At 38.7% G+C, this 25,240-nt stretch overlaps 1 protein-coding gene across 4 annotated transcripts in view; it reads right to left on the bottom strand.

The window, feature by feature from the left end:
• Positions 1 to 2,156: 2,156 nt before the first annotated feature.
• The window catches only part of SLC41A2 (solute carrier family 41 member 2), a 125,247-nt gene continuing 102,163 nt past the window's right edge, over positions 2,157 to 25,240 (bottom strand). For all 4 annotated transcript variants that reach the window (XM_043562383.1, XM_043562381.1, XM_043562380.1 and 1 more), the window contains exon 11: positions 2,157 to 5,626. In XM_043562383.1, coding sequence (XP_043418318.1) covers positions 5,441 to 5,626 — 186 coding nt within the window. In that variant the 3' untranslated portion in view covers positions 2,157 to 5,440. The remainder of the gene's footprint in view (positions 5,627 to 25,240) is intronic.

Below are 25,240 nucleotides of genomic sequence, written 5' to 3' on the forward strand. Positions count from 1 at the left end.
CACCAGCAGGGAGGCGAGGCAAGGGCCAGCAGATTGAGAAGAACGGTACCATCTACACAATGAATGGCTGTTCCTTGTCCAGTCAATTTAAGACTGACCGGGAAGAGCTCGGCATCATCTCACCAACAGAAGGCAAGACAGGATGTCAACTGGGAGGGCCAATTGTGGGGCTTGAAAGCCATCTGAGGAGAAAGGAGCGGTCACCTCCAGTGGACTGCCTGACATGTGGCATAGAGCCTGCAAGAGGTTGGGGAGACCTTCCTGGATGCAAGCAGCGAGGGCACACGGGTAAAGGGTGCCTGCCACCACCGTCACGCTTCAATGCTGCAGACCAGAGGTGATCCCATAGTCCGAAAGCTAACAAAAGAGATCTAAGGTTCAAGTCCAAGGGTTAGCTGTGAGGTGACTGTCAGTGGCCCAGAGCTCTGCACTTGTCCTGTGTGTGATGTGAGAGTCGCTCCAAATCAATGTCAGCATCATTCCAGCGACTCATTGTCATTCTGGCCAGTGAGAGTGACTGGTCTACCATGTTGCCTTCTTGGAACCAGGGCCACCCCTCAAGCCCTGGGGCTACCCCATAGGCGGAGTCTCTGACTTCCTAGAGGCATCTAGTCAACCCCTTACAAAGGGCTTTCCCTGAATAGAAGCAGCAAGAACCGGGCCCACTGTCAGCCCAGGCTGGTCTCGGGCATTGGGCAGTGACTTACGAATTGTGAGGTGCTTCTGGCAACTGGAGCCCAAATAGGGCTAGTTTCAGCTTGGGGTGCCCCGCCTGGGTCACACTGCTGATCCCAGCTAGTCCCAGGTATGTGAGGGAGACTTAGCAATAAAATTTGAGGAGCGCCTGGGTGGGCTCATTCGGTTAAGCATCTGCCTTCGGCTCAGGTCATGGTCTCACAGTTTGTGGGTTTGACCCCACGTTGGACTTTGTGCTGACAGCTCAGAGCCTAGAGCCTGCTTCTGTGTCTCCCTCTCTCTTTGCCCCTCCCCTGCTCATACCGTCTGTCTCTCAAAAATAAACAAAAAAATTAAGGAAAAAAAAAAAGAAAGAAAATTTGAGGAATTCACTCTAAAACAGGGTAGGTCACCTTTTTTGTGTAGAAAGGGTCAGAGAATAAATACCCAAAACTATTGGGTAGTTGGTCTCCTCCTTTCTGGTTTCTAGATTTCTTTATATATTAAGGAGATGAGCCCTATTCTGTAGTTGTTGATATAGTGGTCTCTTTGGGTCAGGCAGGCTAAGTGGTTGATGGTGTTGTGCCAATGTCTGAGATACCTCGTAGTTGTTCGAGTGGCATTGTCCAGCAGGCGTGTAAAAATACAGGTCCGGAACTCAGGTGAGAGGCCTGGGCTGGAGGAATATATTTGAGAATAATCGGTACAGATGGCATTTGAAACAATGAGATGAGTGCGGTCCCCTAGAAAGGGTAGATAGAAGAGGTCATCAAAACTGAGCTGTAGGGCATTCCAGAATGTAGAGATGGAGGAGGACCAACCAGCAAGACACAGAAGAGGCTTTCGGTGACGTAGGAAAGAAAGAGGCAGAGTTTTTTCTGGGAAGCTAAATGAAGAAAGCATTTCAAGGAGGAAGGAGACTGTCAAATACTTGTAGGGACTGAATAAGGTAAGAATTCTTGCTGACAACTGATAGCTGGATTTGGCAGCATGGAGACTGTTGGTGACCTTGACAGGTCTACTTTCAGTGTTGGAGACAAAAGCCTGATCTGCAGACAGTGAAGTAATTAGAGAAATACAGTAGGCTGCTGGGCAGTGGGAGTTAACTCGACGTCTGAGGTTATAAATGTAAAGATCTGTCCGAGCCGTCGTGTGTTTCTCACGAACCATATCGAACTGCTCAAGTGCAGGCAAAGCGGAGGCAGAGAGCTGTATTTAACCAGGGCTGCCCCGGGTGTCTGAAGGAGGCAGTTGAGGATGTATGGATTGACGGACCCAGGGATCTGAGCTGAAAAATGAGAAGAGTACTCTATAGTGAAAAGGTGGTAAAGCAATGGTTTGGAGGTCTAGGTACGGTCAGAGCCTAATGTATTATACTCACAAATACAACAAATATACGTACATCACCCTAGTCTCTTCTGGGTGAGTTCCACACAGGCTTGATGTCCATCTAGGTTATCAAGAAGTACAACAAGACTGGGTAATATTTCTTAAATTTTATTCTTATTTGAGTTTACAACAATTCAAAGATGGCAGATGCCCATTATAAATGGGTATACTGGACCATACATACTTTGTAAGGCAAGGAAGCCCAGTTACTGAAAGAGTTTGAAAATGTACTTCTTTTGGCTACGTCACTGATAGTCTATGATGCGAAACTCTTGATGTCTCCCAGAGGATACATTATCACAAGTTTCCATTGTATCAGGTTCTAAACTTTATTTTTTAAAGAAAGAAAATAGTGAGCAAGAATAAAAATATGTCTTAAAAAAGATGATTTCTGTATAAATAAAGCGTGTGATAAATTAGTGAAAGGAAGAAGTTTGGAGAGCAGAAGCTTTTATGTTGTATAAAAATAAATACTGTCAATTTACATAATTTAAGACTGAAAATAAATTATTTTGTGGGTAAATAAGTCAGCTTATTGGTTGCATACTTATGTAAAGGCTTATAGAAAACCAGTAAAAAAATTTTTTTAAAGGAATCTACATCCATCTTATAAATTAAGTGATCTAATTGGTAACTGATTTTTCCATGTCTTTATTATTATTTTTCCCCTTTGACATGCCTTTTTAGACATTTTGTTGCTGTAACCAAGATTGGATAGCTAAAGAGAAAGGAGACAGAACTCCAATCAGTCATGCTGGTTATTTATTAGCATCTATGGAAAATGGTTAAATCTGGGAAGGGGGTGGCAACTAAATGTTCAATGAAATAAGGCATTGTTCTTTATTCTGAAGTCTTCGATTATTGGTGTTTTCCTTGGTCTTAGGAGCGTGAATAATTTAGAGTTGGCTATCCTTACCATTACGATCTAGTAAATGGAGGTTTCCCTGTCTGAAACCTGAAAGATGTAGCAACACTCTATCCTATTTTAGAAAATCCTGATGCTTCAGACTATTTCCAGTCAGTTAATTAGTTAGGTACTCTTGATACACCCAGGGGTCTTAGAAAGAGTACTGGCTCAGGGGGCCAGAGACCCAGATTTTAGTCATGATTCGGGCACCCTGCACCCAGGCAACTTTAGAAGTGTAACTTCTCTGCACTTCAGTTTCTTCTGCTGCAAAACACAGATAAAAGTATCCACCTGACCTATTTCACAGGTACTGTTGTGAGTACTATCTAACATAGTGTATTCGAATGCGCTTCAGAATATGTAATGCATTAAAGATGATGGTAAATGCTTTAAAAGTATGGTTTGCTGGGCACTTTTTCATGTTACAAATCAAAATAGAAATCTATCAGGAAATACAAATGCTTATGAATCATACAGTCCAGATGTAAATAAGTAATTTACAAAAGCTTTACAATAAAATCAAGGAAATTATTTATGGATTTTTTTAAATAAAAAAATCTTTGCAGCTAAATATTCATTGACTTAATCATTCTTTCTTTTAAAAGAATGTTCACTGTTTGACATTATAACTCTCCAAAGGAGAAATTCTATAATTAGTTCAGTTCTCTGCCTTGCAAGATTCATTATAAGGCAGAAGAGTGGAATAATTAAAGTTTTAAAATAAGCAAAAATATATAACTCTACACCACAGTCCCCTTAAAGAGTTTAATAGGAATACTTACCCCAACGTTTATGAACAATGTACTATTTATATAATATTAACACTAACTCACAATTTAAACCACAATGATCAAAATTAATGTACATTTCCCCCCTTATCAGTTAAATTATTAGATATCTGATGGGCTGGAGAGATTCCACTGAATTTTTTTAATGAACTATATGTGATATAAAAACACCTATTGAATAACTAAAGAGTTGGTAAAGTTTTGGAATATAGATCAGGTTTTAGAAAAATATATAGGAAACATAGCAGTGTATATGATAGAGTTCCCATGTAGAAATAAGCTTGTGCAAAGAGATGATATGTACAGGCATGACCAATAATTGAAGTAACCCACCAACTTCTCTTTTAAAATGGTAAGCCTAAAAGTTCCAATAGACTTCTTTGGAAGAGCAAGTGAATCACTTGCTCATTCTAAGTCTCATAATATCAAGGTTATATTAAATTGTAGGTTTTTTTTTAATAAGAAAAAAACTATTCATTTTAATATAGGTAATAAATAGTAAATTCTGGGCAGTAGCAAAATTTTTGGACCAAATGACAAAAGCATATCGATAAAATGTGTTTAAGAACTACATAATGTTAGGGCACCTGAGTGGCTCAGTCGGTTAAGCATCTGACTTCGGCTCAGGTCATGATCTCACGGTTCATGAGTTTGAGCCCCACGTCGGACTCTGGGCTGACAGCTCGGAGCCTGGAGCCTGCTTCGGATTCCGTGTCTCCCTCTGTCTGCCCCTCTGCTGCCTGCGCTCTGTCTCTCGCATTATCTCAAAAATAAATAAACATTAAAAAAAAAGAACTACATAATGCTAATATTCCAATAGTACTATGATCTTTGCTATCAACAATCCAAGATTCAGTACTCCATCAAACATTTCTCTGTCTGTCTTCTGTCTCTCCCCCCTCCCCCCCCCACACAGGATTTCTCACATCATCTCGTCCCTATAAATGCAGCTCGTTTTCTCTTGTTATTGACTATTAAGTTTTCTTAAAAAGATCAAAATTCTTTTAACAAATCAATGATCAAAAATGACCCATTGCTTTCTTTAAAGATCCGTCAAGGTCATTCTGTATTTAAACAGTAGCCTGTGAAGACTTTACAGAGCTGAAATTAGCATTGGCACAGGGAAAAGTGAGTTTATCTTATGCTCAGCAGAACATATTTAGGTCAGGTTGGGAGCTAGTAACTGATCATTTATTCTCAGCTAGCAGAGAGGTGGGCATAGTTAAAACTATTAAAGGCTGGGTTGGGTCTCTTTCATTTTGTAGTAGGATTTGCAGTCCAACACATCTGTGAGACAAGAAAGGCTAAAGTAGAGCTCTGTTTCCTTGAACCTGGCATTGTAAGTTAAACAATAACACATATTTCCGCTACATCAGCGGTTTTTAACTTCTTCATTGTAAACATCCTATATACTTTCCTATTTTGTTAATTTCGGAGCTTGAGCTTATGTCTACATCTATGTCAAATTATCATTTATTCTATGAAAAGCAGCACAAATACTGTTGATTCTGGTTTTAACACAAATTCCTTAAAAAAATGTTAAGGCCATTTAATTGAATCAGGGCCAACTGAAGATTACCCTGGTAGAAGTCAAACTACTGATTTAAGATTTTTGAAAAAGAGTCATAAGTGGTTGTCTTGTGTTTCCCTCCATGGAACTTGAGAACAGTTTGAGGACTTATTAGTCTCCAACGTCTCCATCTCGATCGCCAATAAGCCAAAGAAAATGAAAACTTAAGGCTAACAAAGCTGTTCCAAGCAGATCACCCAATGCCGTCAGATAGGGGATGGAGAAACTATCCGGGTCCTTTCCTTTCCTCCAGAAGTGATGGACCATCCAGTCAGCAATCCACAGCAAGGTAAACACCTAGAAAACACCAGAGATTACTTCTATTGCCTGGGTATTTGTACCCCAGTAGACATAACGCCCACTGGGCCATAATCCTACACCACTGCTTTCTGAAAGGAAGAGCATGCGTCAAGTCAAGAACCATGCTTGAAGAGAAGAAATCTTTAACTGACAAGAACATCTTTTCACAAGAAAAAATAGCGTGTGTATCTGTTATTAATAACATTTTTCTTCAACTTTTCATATACCTTCTCATTTTCTTCAAGCTTCCCCAAATCCCAATAATCCTTATATTGAATAGTATTATACAGTTGCCAAATCACTGTAACGTTTCAACTTCTTTCTATATGATAAACCTGAGAAGACATATAAAGAAGGAAATAAAAACTAAAATAAGGAATAACATTTCTCCTATTGAAGGTATATCAAATGAAATAAAGATGGGGAACTGACCACACACTCACTAATTATAAGGCCATGGGTGGCTTCTCAAGGGAAATTTCAGCCAATGGTAAGGACAGTAACTAGAAGGGAGGTGTAGTGAGGAATGACTCATCTACATGGATGTATTATAGATCTAGACAGAGAGTCAAAATATAGTAAAGGGTTATTCAAATGTGAAGGTGATATATGTAAGCACTTTCTAGGATATCAGGAATATGAAGACGTTTGTAATGCTTTGAATTTTGGGACCAGATATTTTTCTCTTTGAATATTTAAAGTAGAAGGATTGTCTAATTTTCAAATTCCTTTAGTATGAAGGGATTTGGGACTAGAGAGGTCAGTGTTCCCTGGTTGTGGACAACTCATCAAGTAGAGTTTAGTGGCTACGAGCACTTCTCTGTCACCTACTAGCCAAATGAAGGCAAGTAGCTTAACCTCTCTATTTCTCGCAAGTGAACGTTAGAGATAATAATGGCACCTACCTTCATGAGAACGCTGTGAGGATTAAATAGACTGAATAGTTCGGTCCTTGGCACACAATAAGCTTTCATCAGATATCTGCTACTAGTAGATTTTAATGGTGTCATTGCTAGGACCATTTGTGGCCATCTCATTCCTATTTCTATGTGCAGGAGGAAGTGCATCCTTGGCCCAGAGTCTACGCCAAGGGTCTGTTACCTTTTACTGACACGTAGATATGGAGGCTCACTTTGGGCGAGCTGCCTTGGGTTCTACACTTGTGTGTGCTGAGGTTTAGCTCTGACACCTTCAGAGGAGACTGGCTCGTCTACAGAGAGAGACAGATGTGTAACCATTCCAAAGGAGTGAACTTTAAATATCTTTGGACATCTGTCAGAGAGGGAGGCTGTGTTTTAACCCATTTTATTTTGTATGAAGTTATTTGTTCTTTAGTGTTTCCCTGGCAAAGACTGTTTTAGAATCACAGAAAGTTCCATCAGAACAATCTGTTTTGCGTGTGGAGGAAGCATGGAATATTAGAAATAATTCTGGACTTGAAAATGATAAGATGCAGATTTGATTTCCATTTATCAGCTGTATGACTGTGGGCAAGCTTCTTACCATGCTGAGTTTAAATTTTCTCATTTTTAAGAAAAAATTTTTAATGGTTATTCATTTTTTGAAAGAAAGAGGCAGAGAGCAAGCGAGGTAGGGGCAGAGAGAGAGGAGACACAGAATCTGAAGCAGGCTCCAGGCTCTGAACTGTCAGCACAGAGCCTGATATGAGACTTGAACCCACGAACCACGAGATCATGACCTGAGCTGAAGTTGGATGCTTAACCAACTGAGCCACCCAGGTGCCCCAAATTTTCCCATTTGAAGAAAACCCAAAAGGGCCTAATATCTGCCACACTGACTTTGAAGTAAGTAATAAGAGCCTTGGTCTGGGGGCATGAATAGAAAGGTAAGAAAGCACGATCTCAGGGTACATCAATAAAAGCATAATGCACAGAGCGAGAAAGAGTCATCCACTGGACCCTGAATGGGCCAGGCCACATCTGGGCAGTGCATTCTGTTCCGGATGCCGTATTTCTATAGAAACTAGGTCACCCCAAGTTTGCTAGATTCAGGGTCTAGCAAAGTGAGTAGCTCACAAAGCAGATACTTGGTATCCAACTGAATGCTGGGGAATCAGTGTGAGACAATGTCATACAACAGTCTGTCCCAGGCAGGGAGGGTGGTAGATGTGAACGTAAGAAGGTTATAGTATCAGGAGATGCTAGATTATAATACACAGCTTCAGAGGGTAGTTTTAGGCTAAAGGATAAAAGGTACCAAAAGACAGAACTTTTTTCAAGAAAATAATTGGGGTTGTCTATAAATATAATAAGTTAGGTAGTAAGCTGTATAATACTGGACTATATGGAAGTTCAATAAAGGAATGTGCTGATGAATGAGTAATGTGTACAAAAGGAAACAACAGTTTTAAAGAGAAAAAGGTAGCTGATTTCCATGAGACTGGCAAGAAATGTAAATAAATAAATCTCTTTTATCATATATGCATCATTATATATTCATGTAGGAGATATTTAATATATAGTTATATACATAAATTTATTCAATATATAACATCATACATATGTGATATATACACAATTTACTAATTCCTTGTTGCACATCTGCATTGAACAGATTAGATTTGTCTAGAACAGGAGTGGGTAAACTATAGTCCATGGACTAAATTCAACCTGCCAACTGTTTTTATAAATAAAATTTTATTGCAACACAACCCCACCCATTTATTTACTTACTTTCTATTTAGTCTATTATTCAATCCTCACAAGATACTCATGAAATAGGCACTATTATTACCCTTGATGTTCATTTGGAGCAATCAGGTCGGAGAGGTTAAATAACCTGTTTTACAATGACAGAACTATGTAGCTGTGACAGAGACCATATGGTCCACAGAACCCAAGACATTTACTCTCTGGCCTTTTACAGAAAAATGTGTGCTGACCTCTACTCAGGAGACCAATACTTGTTCATACAGAAAGAAATAAAATAGCATCCTTACCTCATACACTAAAATAAATTCTAGCTAAGACTCAAGTACAAAAAGCAATACCTGAGAAGTTCTGTAAGAGAATGTCTTGTGACCTTGATGTAGGGAATGATCTCATAAGTAAAATGCGTAAAAATGCATAAAATATTTTAGTTTATAAACAATTTTAAATCAAAGATTTATAAAAATAAATAAATTAATTAAAGATTTCTGTGGTTCAATAAATACCACAAATAAAGTTAAAAATCACTCTCCAGGCTTGGGGGAGAAAAAAATCTCTGCACTGTTTATAACTGACAAAGAATTAGTATTCAGAATATTTAAAGAGAATATACAGAGAACTCCTACAGTTCATAAGAAAAAGACACAACCCAATAGAATAGAAAAGGAAATCTAAAGTGTTAATAAACATATGAAAAGATGCTCAACCTCACTAATAATACGCGAATGCAAATTAAACCGCATTAAACTCCATTTCATACCCAACTGACTGGCAAAAATCAATGTTAAAGCAACAGTAATAGCAATTTTGTTTTGTGAAAAGTTGTAATGGATACATGCCATGTTCAAAGAGGTTCATGTGAACGGATTTAATTCTCAAAATACCTCTATTATATGCTTTGGACTATTACTATCCCTTTTTGACACAAGAGGATACTAAGGCATATGTGAAGTGTAGGAAGCCTGCCCGAGATCACACAGCTCATGGGTGGAGACAGGCTCAAACCCATATTATAGTCCAACGCTAAGGCCCAAATTATCGCCCGTCAGTGCAGCTCACTGTTTTTGCTCAAAAGAACTCTGCACTGCCAACAGGAGTATAAATTGGCGCACTGCTTTGGGGACCAACTCGGCAACATGTGTGCGTTTCCTCAATTCGGTAATTCCACACGGAAACATGATTTTGCCCCTCCGTTTCTTCTGCAGCATAGGTAAAAGGGTAAAATTGTTCATGGCTGAAGGAGACTGCCCCGGGGGCTCCACTGAGCCCCAGTCCCACGTGGCTACCTCAAGGACTGAGAAGACCAATATCTTGGTGTGTTTGCAAGAGCGCCGCCGGGAAACTCCTACATGCATGTTCGTTGCACCGTTGTCATAAAAGTCCAAAGTTGGAAATAACCTAGAAAGTCTCCAGGCAGAGGGATGACTAAATGGACTCCGAGGTCACATGACTGAACACTGCAGAGAAGCTAAAATGAATGAAAAAGAGCTACGCGACTCGATAGGAGCATGTCTCAAAAGCCTAAGGATTGAATGAAAAGGCACTAGGAGACTACGTAAAGATTCCAATGAGGCTTATAAATACGACAAAAAATACAGTATGTTATTTATAGATTCATTCCGTAGCAAGAGTACAGAAACATGCTTGGTAGTGACACATACCAATTTTGCTAACTGCTCGGGAGGGGAAGCAAATGAGACCAGGTACAGGAGGCACCAGCCCTATACATGATGTATTTTTGATTATTTTGAAGTAGTTGTTTAAATAATTTGTTAAGAGTTGATAAAGCTGGTGTTAAATACAAGATCATCTTATTTCCTATTTCCTATAGTTCCTGTTCCTTTGTATTTTATAATTAAAAAAAAAAAAAAGTGAGCTGCTGGGGCAGTGGTTAACTCACTGACCAGGGCGATCCGAGCTACATCTTAGAATGCCTGAGAGAGGAAGTCAAGTGTGCCCTGAAGAGGCCACAAAAGGTTTGGACTTGTTAGTACCAAATGGCTCTGAGGCTAACACCAAAGGGGCCTTTAAGTGTCTGTGTGTGGAGTGAGAAACTGGCTGATTCTTTGATCATTCTCGCAACTGTCCTCTCCAGCTGGGAAAATAAGGGGATGTTTTGTGGAGAAACTGAATGGGAAAGTCTCAGGACGCAAAAACGCGAGGAAGCATCAAGCACTGGTTGAGAATGAGGATTAATTGGTAGTTAACAATGGGATTCCTTTAGCCCCTGGTTTTGTTCCAAGAACAGTGGCAGGTGGGAGTATACCCCCCAGAGAGGACATTAGATGTTCACATTTGGAGGGCTCCCAGTTAAGCGCCCCCACCCCTCCATCCTCTGCTGGTAGAGCGCCCAGTCAGCAGCCTTCTCCACTGCCAAGCTACCTAAGTTTGCCGTGCCGCGGTCTCCTCCCTGTAAGATAGAGGAAATGATGCCTATCTCAGCGAGACAATGATGTGAAGATGAAATTGGGCAGAATACTTAGAACAGCGCCCGATACATAGAAAGAGCATAACAAACACTGACTATGATTTAAAAAAACAACAGGTCATACATGAAGGAACAAGAACCTGACTTTTCCAATAGCAATACTGGGAGACGAGGAAGCAAACGCCTTCGACATTCTGAGAGAAAGGCATTTCCAAACTAGAATCCTATACCCGGTCAATTTATCTACTAAGTGTGGAGGGTAAACGGAGGCATTTTAAGACATGCATGCGCTCAGGAAGTTTTCTCCCATGTTCTCTTTCTTGGGAACTTTCTTGAAAATCTGTTGATGCAGAATGAGGGGAGAACCAAGAAAGAGAAAGAACGGGGATCGGGAAATAGAAGAGTGAACCGAAAAGAGCAAGGAGGGAAGAAAGCTCTGGGATGAGAGCCATGCAGTCTGGCTCTGGGGAGCCAGAGTCCAGACACAGAAGGAGGATGGAGTGTCTGGAAAGGAGGTCTCTGTGATCAAGGCAAATGGCAAATTATCTGACATAATAGAGTTTGGGGGCAAAAAACTAAGTCTAGGTATGCAACGACTGTGATGGAGCACTTAGGAAAAAATTAAGGATAGGTCTATAGGAAACTATGCCAGTGAAAAAATAGGGCAATTATCTCTGGAAAAAAATCAAAGAGAGGTTAAGAGGAAGAAAATATAAAAGGAAAAGAAAGAAAATATCATTATACTGCATGACTCGGCTCTGTGATAAATGATATTTACGGTCATAGAATATAAACAATACTATTCGTTAAATAAATTTGAGCCTTCCTATATTAGGAGGATGACAGTTGGGGAAATAAGGCATTGAGCAAGATGGCTATATCCTCATCTACCATAACTAAAAGTCCATAGATAATTTCTTAAATTAAGAAAGCAAAATTAGCAATCCAACATAGAAATAACAGAAGTAGTACCTAAAGTTGCTCTGGAGGACTAGTAGGAACTAGTTTTATACACACACACACACACACACACACACACACACACACTTAAAAGAACTTTTTAAAGCATAATTGTATATAGAACATATCCTTTTCCAATATGTGACCCATGAATGAATTATGAAATCAATTTAATGTAATGAAATAGAATAAAATAGAACACAACGGGTTAGAGTAGAAAGTATTAGCATGCTACTAGGGACATTTCATAAAACTTTTGTTTCAGCTACAAAATTACATATATTTAAATATAAATAAAATATAGAAATATATATGCATTAGTTTCAGTATAAACATATTTCTTACTGAGTGTTGTGGTCGAAAACATTTGAAAGCTACTGCTCTAACATGTACTTTTCACATGTTAGGTTCCAGGGATCTCACATGTGAATCTCTGGAAGGGGAAAACCATGCCATCTTTCTATTTGACCTCTTGGTTTCTAGCAAAACACTTTTACATCATAAGCCTGAAACAAATGGGTGTTGCTGAAGGGGCTCTACCACTGAATGACTGTGTTACTGTCAACGAGTGAATAAAACCCTCAAATGTTAGTTTCCTCATCTTTTCAATGAGATATCCATTAACTATCTCATTGGTACATTGCAGAAATTAACTAATATGTGTTAAGGGTTAAGCAAATGTCTGTACACAGTAAGTACTGATGGGGAGAAAGGAGAGGGTTTCAATACCACCAGAATTCTATAAACACTAGAGTGCAGTCTGAAGTTTCAGAGCTCAGTGCCTGGTGGTGCTCTGGTGAGGAAACAGGGCAAGAAATCCCCAAGAGCAGGCAGCAGGTCTGAAGGGTCTGTGTGCCACATGGGGAGAAAGTGGTTCCCCTGCTTGAAGAGCATTTGGTAGAGGCCATTCAGCCTCCCTGCTGGCAAAAGTCTCAGCGGACCCCAGAGAGCAGCCACATTTGCTGGTATTGGGACGAAGATGCTAGAGTGTGGCCAAACCTGGCACTGACTGTGTGTTGCGATTTGCCATAATCTCTGAACCTCTGTCACTGAGTGACCACACAAACGTTTTCTAGGACAAGCCGGCACTGGGCCATTGCTCAGCAAGACCCTCCCCTAGAGAGTTGGTGTGGGTCTCAGCCACAGGGGTTTTGAAACACAACCTCATTTGAGATAAAACTCTACAGAGAGGTGATGCCTGGCAGGTAGACAGCTTGGGCACAGACAGGATAGAGGTGGGAAGCAGACAGAGAGGGCTGAGACAAAGGAGGGGTGGGGTTATTTTTAATCTTATTTTTTATTTTTTTAAATTTACATCCAAATTAGTTAGTATATAGTGCAACAATGATTTCAGGAGTAGATTCCTTAAGCCCATTTAGCCCATCCTTCCTCCCACAACCCCTCCAGTAACCTTCAGTTTCTTTTCCATATTTATGAGTCTCTTTTGTTTTGTCCCCCTCCCTGTTTTTATATTATTTTTGTTTCCCTTCCCTTACGTTCATCTGTATTGTACCTTAAAGTCCTCATATGAGTGAAATCATATAATTTTTGTCTTTCTCCGACTGACTAATTTCACTTAGCATAATACCCTCCAGTTCCATCCATGTAGTTGCAAATGGCAAGATTTCATTCTTTTTGATTGCTAAGTAATACTCCAGTGTATACATATACCACATCTTCTTTATTCATTCATCCATCGATGGACATTTGGGACTCTTTCCATACTTTGGCTATTGTTGATAGTGCTGCCATAAACATTGGGGTGCATGTGTCCCTTCGAAACAGCACTCTTGTATCCCTTGGATAAATGCCTAGTAGTGTAATTGCTGGGTTGTAGGGTAGTTCTATTTTTAGTTTTTTGAGGCACCAAGGAGGGGTGTTTGATTATGGGTTGGTGAGTGCTCAAAGTTCTGGACCAGAGACCAGGGAGCTGGGTGAAACCATTTCCACCTCCCCTGCACACTCGCATGCACATGGATCCACCCCAGGAAGCTAAGCAGCGCCATCTAGTGGAGAATGGAGCCATTACACCAAACCCCACCCAACTGTGCCCTCCAAGGACATCCCCCAGAAGACCAGCACAAGTCACTCCACCTGCTTAGTGTACGGACTATAGAGTGCTTCATACTTTCAGTTCTAGGAGAAACTGGATATAAATTCATTTGGGTTTCATTCTGTTTGGTGGGTCATTTATTTGTTTTCTTTGCTTGTTTTTGCTTACATTGCTTTCTTTTTTCTTTCTTTTCTTTCTATTTCTTGGATACAGAAAGAGAAAAAAAATTATTTTATGTTTTTAAATTTTTAAATCTATTGTTACATATTTTTTTAATTTTTAAATTTTTTCTTACCTTTTTTCCCTTTTTTTTTTTTTTTCTATATTCTACCATTTCTTTCAACAAGGAGACAAAAACACACCTGGGATCTAGCTTTGTTTATTTGATTTTTTGTTTTGTTTTTAATTTTTCAATTTTAATTTTTTTATTTTATTAACATTTTTCTTCCCCCAAAATGACGGAATTCACCCCAAAAGAAAAAACAGGAAGAAATGACAGCCAGGGACTTAATCAACACAGATAATAAGTAAGATGTCTGAACTAGAATTTAGAACCACAGTATAAGAATACTAGCTGGGGTTGAAAAAAAGCACAGAAGACACCAGAGAATCGCTTTCTGTGGAGATAAAAGAAATAAAATCTAGTTAGGCTGAAATTAAAAATGCTATAAATGAGATGCAATCTCGAATGGATGCCATGATGGCACAGATGGATGAAACAGAGCAGTAAATCAGCAATATAGAAGATAAAATTATGGAGAATAATGAAGCGGAACAAAGAGGGAAACAAAAGCAAAAGGTCATGATACAAAACTTAGAGAACTCAGTGACTCATTAAATAGGAATAACACCCAAATCATAGGAATCCCAGAAGATAGAAAGGGGGGAACAAATTATACCAGAAAACATTCCCAATCTGGGGAAGGACACAGACATTAAATCCAATAAGCACAAAGAACTCCCAATGGACTCAACAAAAACCGACCATTACCATGGCATATCATAGTCAAATTCACAAAATACACAGGCAAGAAAAGAATTATGAAGCAGCAAGGGGGAAAAAAGTCCTTAACCTTTAAGGGAAGACAGATCAGCTTTGCAGCAGACCTATCCACAGAAACTTGACAGGCCAGAAAGGAGTGGCAGAATATATTCAACCTGCTGAATCAGAAAAATATGCAGCCAAGAATTCTTTATCCAGCAAGGCTGTCATTCAAAAAAGGAGAGATAAAGAGTTTCCCAGACAAACAAAAACTAAAGGAGTTTGTGACCACTAAACCAGCCCTGCAAGAAATTTTAAGGGGGACTCTTTAAGTGGAGAAAAGACAAAACAAAAAAGATCAAAGCAACAAAGACTAGAAAGGACCAGAGAACATCACCAGAAACACCAACTCTACAGACAACACAATAGCACTAAATTCATACCAGAGACTTATTTTAGACCTGAGGCCACCTACAGATCAAAAGTAAGAGGATGGAGAACCATCTATCATGCTAATGGTTGTCAAAAGAAAGCTGGAGTAGATATACTTATATCAGACAAACTCGATTTTAAAATAAATACTGGAACAAGAGACAAAGAAGGGCATTCTATCATAATTAAGGGGTCTATCCACCAAGAAGATCTAACAATTGTAAACATTTATGCTCCAAACATGGAACGTCCAAATATATAAATCAATTAATCACAAACATAAAGAAACTGATTGACAATAATACCATAACAGTAAGGGACTTCAATATCCCACTTACATCAATGGACAGATTGTCTAACTAGAAAATCAGCAAGGAAACAATGGCTTTGAATGACACACTGGACCAGATGGACTTAACAAATATATTCAGAACATTTCATCCTAAAGAGCAGAATACACATTCTTCTTGATTGCACATGGAACATTCTTCAGAATAGATCACATACTGGGGCACAAATCAGCCATCAACAAGTACAAAAAGACAGAGACCATACCTTGCCTACTTTCAGACCACAACGCTATGAAATTCAAACTCAACCACAAGAAAAATTTGGAAAGACCATGAATACTTGGAGATTAAAGAACATCCCACTAGGGGCGCCTGGGTGGCTCAGTTGGTTAAGCGTCCGACTTTGGCTCAGGTCACGATCTCACGGTCCGTGAGTTCGAGCCCCATGTCCGGCTCTGGGCTGATGGCTCAGAGCCTGGAGCCTGCTTCCGATTCTGTGTCTCCCTCTCTCTCTGCCCCTCCCCCGTTCATGCTCTCTCTGTCTCAAAAATAAACATTAAAAAAAAAAATTAAAAAAAAAAGAACATCCCACTAAAGAATGAATGGGTTAACCAAAAAATTAAAGAGGATATTAGGAAGTATGTGGACGCTAATGAAAATGAAAACCCGACAGTCCAAAACCTCTGGGATGCAGCAAAGGTGGTCATTAAGAGGGAAGTATATAGCAATCCAGGCCTTCCTAAAGAAGGAAGAAAGGTCTCAAATATACAACCTACCCTTATACCTAAAAGAGCTGGAAAATAACAGCAAATAACGCCTAAAACCAGGAACAGAAGAAGGTAAATAATAAAGATTAGAGCAGAAATCAATTTTATATATACATAGCTGTAGACCAGATTAATGAAACCAGGAGCTGGTTCTTTGAAAGAAATAACAAAACTGACAAACCCTTGGCCAGACTGATCAAAAAGAAAAAGGAAAGGATGCAAATAGATAAAATCACAAATGAAAGAGGAGAGATCTCAACCAATACCACAGAAATACAAACAATAACAGGAGAATATGAGCAGTTATATGCCAAAAAACTGGGCCGTCTGGAAGAAATAGACAAATTCCTAGAAACATATAAACTACCAAAACTTGGGGCGCCTGGGTGGCTCAGTTGGTTGAGCAACTGACTTCGGCTCAGGTCATGATCTCATGGTTTGTGAGTTCGAGCCCCATGTCGGGCTCTGTGCTAACAGCTCAGAGCCTGGAGCCTGCTTCACATTCTGTGTCTCCCTCTCTCTCTGCCCCTCCTCTACTCATGCTCTGTCTCTGTTTCAGAAAAAAATAAACATTAAAAAAATAAAAAATAAATAAATAAATAAACTATCAAAACTGAAACAGGAAGAAATAGAAAATTTGAACAGACGGTAACCAATAAAGAAACTGAATCACTAATCAAAAATTTCCCAACAGACAAGAGTCCACAGCCAGATGTTTTTCCAGGAGAATTATAACAAACATTTAAAGAAGAGTAGGGGTGCCTGGGTGGCTCAGTTGGTTAAGCGTCTGACTTCAGCTCAGGTCATGATCTCACAGTTTGTGAGTTCGAGCCCCGTGCCAGGCTCTGTGCTGACAGCTCGGAGTCTGGAGCCTGCTTCGGATTCTGTATCTCCCTCTCTCTCTCTCTGCTGCTCCCCTGCCCCTCAAAATTAAAATAAAAACATTAAAAAAAATTTAAAGAAGAGTTAACATCTATTCTTTTGAAGCGCTTCCAAAAAATATAACTGGAAGGAAAACTGCCAAACTCATTCTATGAAGCCAGCATTACCTTGATTCCAAAACCAGACAAAGACCCAACTAAAAGGGAGAACTACAGGAAATTTCCCTCAGGAAAATAGATGCAAAAATTCTCAACAAGATTACTAGCCAACCAGATCCAACAATACATTAAAAGAATTATTCACTATGATCAGGTAGGATTTATTCCTGGGATGCAGGGCTGGTTTAATATCTGCAAATCAATCAATGTGATACATCACATTAATAAAAGAAAGGATGAGAACCACATGATCCTCTCAATAGATGCAGAAAAAGCATTTGACAAAATACATCATCCTTTCTGGGTAAAAACCCTCAGGAAAATAGGGATAGAAAGAACATACCTCAAGATCATAAAGGCCATATATAAAAGACCCACAACTAATGTCATCCTCAATGGGGAAAAACTGAGAGCTTCCCCCCTAAGGTCAGGAACATGGCAGGGAAGTCCACTCTCACCACTGTTACTCAATATAGTGTTGGAAGCCCTAGCCTTAGCAATCAGACAACACAAAGAAATAAAAGCATCCAAATTGGCAAGGAGAAAGTCAAACTTTCACTCTTCACAGATGACATGATACTCTATATGGAAAACCCAAAAGATTCACCAAAAAACTGCTAGAACTGATCCAGGAATTCAGCAAAGTCGCAGGATATAAAATCAATGTACAGAAACCAGTTGCATTTCTATATACCAATAATGAAGCAGCAGAAAGAGAAATCAAGGAATTGATCCCTTTTACAATTGCACCAAAACCCATAAAATACATAGGAATAAACTTAACCAAAGAGGTGAAAGATCTATATACTGAAAACTACAGAAAGCTTATGAAAGAAATTGAAGACACACAAAAATGGAAAAACATTCCATGTTCATGGGTTAGAAGAACAAATATTGTTAAAATGTTGACACTGCCCAAAGCAATCTACATATTCAATACAGTCCCTATCAAAATAATACCAGCATTCTTCACAGAGCTAGAGCAAACAATTCCAAAACTTGTATGGAATCAGAAAAGACCCCAAATAGCCAAAGTAATGTTGGAAAAGAAAACCAAAGCTGAAAGCATCACAATTCCAGGCTTCAAGCTATGTTATGAAGTGGTAATCATCAAGACAGTATGGTACTGGCACAAAAACAGACACATAGATCAATGGAACAGAATAGAGAACACAAAAATGGACCCACAAATGTATGGCCAACTAATCTTTCACAAAGCAGACAGAATATCCAATACAAAAAAGACAGTTTCTTCAGCAAATGGTATTGGGATAACTGGACAGCAACATGCAGAAGGATGAACTTGGACCACTTTCCTACACCATACACACAAAAAAAAACTCAAAGTGGATGAAAGACCTAAATGTAAGACAGGAAACCATCAAAATCCTAGAGGAGAGAACAGGCAACAACCTCTTTGACCTCGACTGCAGCAACTTCTTGACATGTCTCCAGAGGCAAGGGAAACAAAAGCAAAAATGAACTATTGGGACCTCATCATCTCAAGATAAAAAGCTTCGCACAGTGAAGGAAACAATCAGCAAAACTAAAAGGCAACTGATGGAATGGGAAAAGATATTTTCAAATGAAATATCAGATAAAGGGTTAGTATCCAAAGTCTATAAAGATCTTATCAAACTCAACTCCCAAAAAACAATCCAGTGAAGAAATGGGCAGAAGACGTGAATAGACACTTTTCCAAAGAAGACATCCAGATTGCTAACAGACACATGAGAAGATGCTCAACATCATTCATCATCAGGGACATACAAATCAAACCATAATGAGATACCACCTCACACCTGTCAGAATGGCTAACATTAACAACTCAGGCAACAACAGATGTTGGTAAGGATGTGGAGAAAGAGAAACCCTTTTGCATTTCTGGTGGGAATGAAAACTGGTGCACCCACCCTGGAAAAATGTGGAGGTTCCTCAAAAAATTAAAAATTGAGCCACTCTACAACCCAGCAATTGCACTACTAGTTATTTATCCAAAGGATAAAAAAGTCTGATTCGAAGGGGCACATGCACCCCTATGTTTATAGCAGCACTACTGACAATAGCCAAAGTATGGAAAGAGCCCAAATGTACATCGACTGATAAATGGATAAAGAAGATGTGGTATACACATACAATGGAATAATACTCGGTGATCGAAAAGAATGAACTCTTGACATTTGCAACAACATGGATGCAACTAGAGTGTATTACGCTAAGTGAAATAAGTCAGTCAGAGAAAGACAAACATATGATTTCACTCATAGGTGGACTTTAAGAAACAAACAGATGAACATAGGGGAAGGGAAGCAAAAATAAGATAAAAACAGAGAGGGAGACAGACCACGAGAGATTCTTAAATACAGAGAACAAACTGAGGGTTGCTGGTGGGGTGTTGGGTGGGGGGTACGGGCTCAATGAGTGATGGGCATTAAGGAGGGCACTTGTTGGGATGAGCACTGGGTGCTACATGTAAGTGATGAATCACTAAATTCTATTTCTGAAATAATTATTATACACTATGTATAATCCAACTAACTTGAATTTAAATTTTAAAAATAATAAAAATAAAAGGTTATTGGACTGGAACTGTAAACACTGGTTTCTAACACTTACTAAGATGATCTTTCTCCCTGAGCCTTAGTTTAGGTTTCTTGAAAATAGATGAATTTATGTCTTCACCATCTGTTCTAGCTCTGGAGTACAAAGGTAAGAAATCTGTTGTCCTAAATTACATAGTGATTGTTTGCCTCACCTTTGCATTTCTTCTCCTGCCCTGCCACACATTCTTACTCTTTTAAATAGGATTTAAATTCCCTTCCCATGCAATTTCTTTTTAAAGGTATTGGGATGACTTAAAGTTCATGCAGGTTTCAATTTATTAAATTATTTTTTTGCAAGTTAACAAAGGATATCAGTGTTTCCTTGGAACAGTATACAATGCATTATTAAAGTCACAATGAATATCAGATACTTCTTAATGCAACATGTTTTATTTTAAAACTAAGTGATTATTTAAGAACTGCATGCTTTTCACTGCAAAAACACACTGAAATCAAACCAAGGGTAGACTGTGTTTTTACATCGTCTGTTTGTTTTTTATGAAATATGCATACATTCTTTAGGTAAATATACCTTCTGAAAAGGCAACTTTGTAGCCTGTTCTGCATGTTCTAGATGTATTGCTTGGAATTTAAATAAATATCCCAAATACAAGAATATGTGTTTGCTTTGGACGATATTGATTCTCTTGGCCAGCTCCTTCTTTGAGCTAGAATCAACATTCCTGGGTACTAGCATCCCCTCAATGCCCCAAATGCCAGTAACAGCCTTGTGTACTGTGTAAAGAAAGATGATTCTTCAGGGAAGGAAGGCTTAGAAATATGGTACAAATAAATGCCAGGAGTAGCAAATTAGTACAGTTCTTCCAAACCCCTAACTTACAAAGGCTGAATTTACTTCCCCTATAAAAATGTGCTTCCCTAATCCAGTCTCCAAACTAGAAACCCTACTCATTAAAATCTAATATACAAATGTTTGCTCAGAAGAATTTAGGATTATCAGTCAACAGGAATTCAATCTAATTCTGATATTTAAATAAAAGCATCTTTTCTTTGGTCTAAACTATTCTTGGGAGGTGGCAGGTGGACGAAGGTGGGAAAAGAATAAACCTTGTTTTGAGAAGGAGCCCATAATATTCTCAAGGAGTCCATGACACAAAAATGGTTAAGATCTTCTGTCCAAAAGAAACTTTTATTTATTTTTTTTATTTTTTATTTTTCACTAAGGGAATATCAGCTTTATTTTGTAACTTTTAGAATGTGGAGCTTTACAAGGTACAGATACTAAGGTTCTGGTAGTGTTCTATTTTTTTTTTTTAATTTTTTTTTTAACGTTTATTTTTTTGAGACAGAGAGAGACAGAGCATGAAGAGGGGAGGGTCAGAGAGGGAGACACAGAATCTGAAACAGGCTCCAGGCTCCGAGCTGTCGGCACAGAGCCTGACGCGGGTCTCGAACTCACAGACCGTGAGATCATGACCCGAGCTGAAGTCGGACACTCAACCGACTGAGCCACCCAGGCGCCCCATGTAGTGTTCTATTTCTTAAGCTGACCGCTGAGGGTCCTGGTGTTCACTGTATTATTATTCTTCATACCTTGTGCAGGTCACTGTTTAGTCAATATTTAATATATAATTAAACCTTTAAAAAAGCATAATTTTTGGCTGGGTGCTCATTAACCCTGGCCCAGTTAATCCTGCCACTGATCACTCCCTCATCTGACCATGTCATTCTGTTCCAATCATGCAAAGAGCCAGTGATAACTAATGTCACTTAACATTAGGAAATGACAGCCTGGAAAATTAAAAGAAAAAAAAAAGTCAGGCAAAACAAGATGTTTCTTAGTTTCTAATAAGAGGAAAAAGGATAGAAATAAAACATAGGTACATAGCTATAGAAAATGAACCTTTATTGATTTTCAACTACCAAGCTAAATTACTTGAATGCTGTTAGTACCCACAGAATAATAAGGAAAGACACAATCAGCAGAGACCAGGCCCTGAGCCACTTAGGGGCTCCTCCTTCACCCTCTGCCCTTGGCCCAAAGATGGCCCTGCTTGTCTTACAAGTAGGAGGCCTTTCTGTGGGTTGCCTAGCAAAACACTTAACTGAGAAAAAAAAAAAAGAATATTTATTCATTTAAAACCACTTATTGTATGTCTTTCCAATATAGGTATTACTCAAATTTGAGAAATAATCTTTAAAAAATGTTTTTTTTTTTTTTAATAGCACACCGAAATATTTGTGGTGGTGGTCTTTGGATTGGGGCAATTCTATCGTCATGAATACATGTTGCTTGACAATACGAAACAAAATTCAAACTAAAACAAACAAAAATCCCCCATGAAATGATGACCCAAAACCCCTTCCTTGCCTAAGCTCAGTACAGAAATCTGTTTTTTCACTTTACTAGGTGACATAGGTGTCTCAGAAAACAGATTTAAAAGGATAACTTTGAAATCTACAGGAACTGAGTAATAAATAGTGCTAGAACACAGAACTACCTGGAAACCACTCTGATTGCAGGTAAAATGAAAGGTGTCAGGAGTACAGTTCTGAACTTCTTTGACCTTAGAAAGGTAAACCCTGAAAGGAAGACAACTCATTTTAATGGGAGAAAGGGGCAAAGAAACAATTGAGAGATTTGAAAATAGATCTTTTCTTGATATAGAAGGGTCTAAAGTTATGCTTAGAGACAGAATATGGAGAGAAGCAGGGGACAGAGTTGGATGTACAAAAAGAAGGAACATGCGTAGTTAATCGAATTCACATCTCAGAAAAAAGCGGCCATGAGAAGTGACAAGTGTGAAAGCCCAGACATAATCCACTTGGACTTCCATAAGGTTTGAGATACAGTATCACATAAGAATTCATAAATATAATTACTGCTGCTGTTGAAATGCTAGCACACTGAGAACTCTTTGTTAAGAGTAGAGAATAAAAGGATGTTGATTTGGCAGGAATCACAGAAAAAACATCTACATTAGTTTTGGTTATTTGGCATATCTGTAGCTGTAAAGATACAGATACTCCCATAAATGAACTGAAACCCACATAAAGAGAGCTTGCAATTAAAAAGAATGGCCAAAAAAAAAAAAAAAAAGCAAATGATTTCTCTTGAGGCTAAAATTAAAAAAAAACACCATGTGAAGGCTCAGAAGAAAACAGTTGCATAAGAATAGATATATACATCAGTGGAACAGAATAAAATTTAGAAAGAGACCCACATATACATAGTAAATTGATTTCTGATAAAGGCACTAAAGTCATTCAAGGAGGGTAAGGCTAGTTTTCTCAATAAATGGGACTGAAACAACCAAGTATTCACAAGAAAAAATATGAACCTTAATCTGTAGTTCATAAAAATTAACTCAAAATGGATCAGAGCCCCAAAGAAAAGGTAAAAAATCCAGAAAATTTCTAAAACAAAAAAGCACTAACCATAATGAAAAAAACTGAAAAACTGAACTTTATTAAAATTGAAATTCCCACTGTTAAAATATATGGTTAAGAAAATGAAGAAGCAATGTACAGACTGGGAGAAAATATTTTCAATACATGTATATGACAAAGGACTTATACCCAGAATATACAAAGAACTCTTAACAACTCCATAAGTCAACCCGTTTTAAAAAACGGACACAACATTTGGACTTCACAAAAGAAAACATGAACGGCCAGTAAACCCATGAAAAGATGCTCAATACTGTTAATCAGGAGGCACATGGAAATTACGATGGTCACGAGCTACCACTTTTATACCCACCGGAATGGCTAAAGGCATAAAGACTGACAATCCTAAGTAATGGTGAGGATGTGGAACAATGGGAACTCTCACCCTAATGGGAATGCAGAACAGTATAACCACTTTGGAAAAAAGACTGGCAGTTTCTTCTAAAGTTAAATATGCCTTTTCCAGAAGATCCAGCAACTCTACTCCTGGGTATTTACCCAAGGGAAACAGAAACATATGTCTACACAAAACTTATACATAAATGTTAATATCAACTTCATTCATAACAGACCCAAACTGGATACAAACCAAATGCTCATCAGCAGGTGAATGGATAAACCAGTTGGGTATAGTCATACGATAGAATACTAAGCAGCAAAAATGGGACAAATTACTAACATATGTAACAATATGGATAAATTTCAAAACACATGTGGAGTAAAAGAAGGAGTCAAAGAATATAAATTTATATTCATTTATATGAAAACTCAGAAAAGGAAAATACAATTTATAATGATAAAGGATAGATCAGTGGTTGTCTAGAGCCAAGGATGGAGGGGCGCTGACTGCAAAGGGGCATGAGGGAACTTTTTGAGGGCGAAGGCAATGTTCTATATGTTGATTGTGGTGGTTGTTACATGGATGTATGCATACGTCAAACTATGCAAACTATACAAACTAAGCAAACTACAAACTATGCAAACTATGTATGCAAACTCATCAAACTACACTTTACACAGGTATGGTTTACTGCATATAAATTAGACCTTAATGTCATTTTCTTTCAAATTGTTTTGTTGGAGAATTCATCTCTTTAAAACAAGTAGCAGTGTGCAGCACATAGGGAGAGGTTTGATAAGTATCTGTTGAACTTTTTAAATCTGTCTATAAAGGAAAGGAAATCCCTAAAAATATGTAAGGACTCTGATAGGGGTTTCTTCTAGGAACAGCCTACAGCAGGGGTCAGCAAACTATAGCCTGTCTGGCCCAGCACCTACCTGTATGGCCCATAAGCTAAGAAGTTGATATTTCTAAATGGTTGAAAATAACCAAAGAAAAAATAGTATTTTGTGACACATAAACATTTTAGGAAATTTCATTTCCAGTGTCCATAGGCAAAGTTTTGCTGGGACACCAGCCACACTCATTTTTTACATATTGTCTGTGGCTGCTGTTGTGCTGTTCTAGCAGAGTTGAGTACTTGTGACAGAAACCGCATGGCCTCCAAGTCCTAAAATGTTGACTCTCTAGCCTTTTTCAGAAAAAGTTTGCTGACCCCTGCCCTCGAGTGTAGGACCTCTTTCTGTCATCCTCTGCTAATAAATAATGAAATTACCAGGTTAAATTCTTGGTCCTTTTACTTTGTGATAGAATAGACAGAACAAAGACTTTGAAGTAACACAGATCTAAATTCAAATTTTATCTACTACTTAACTACTTCTGTTACTCTGCATAATTTTTTTTAATGTTTATTTATTTTTGAGAGAGAGGGAGACAGAGCATGAGCAGGGGAGGAAGAGAGACAGGGGGAGACACAGAATCCAAAACAGGCTCCAGGCTCTGAGCTGTCAGCACAGAGCCCTACTATGTCGGGCTGGAACCCATGGACCATGAGATCATGACCTGAACCGAAGTTGGACGCTTAGCCAACTGAGCCACCCAGGCTCCCTGACTCTGCATAAGTTTTTTAAACTTT

This window comes from Prionailurus bengalensis, chromosome B4 (assembly GCF_016509475.1).
Source record: "Prionailurus bengalensis isolate Pbe53 chromosome B4, Fcat_Pben_1.1_paternal_pri, whole genome shotgun sequence".
Classification (NCBI taxonomy): domain Eukaryota; kingdom Metazoa; phylum Chordata; class Mammalia; order Carnivora; family Felidae; genus Prionailurus; species Prionailurus bengalensis.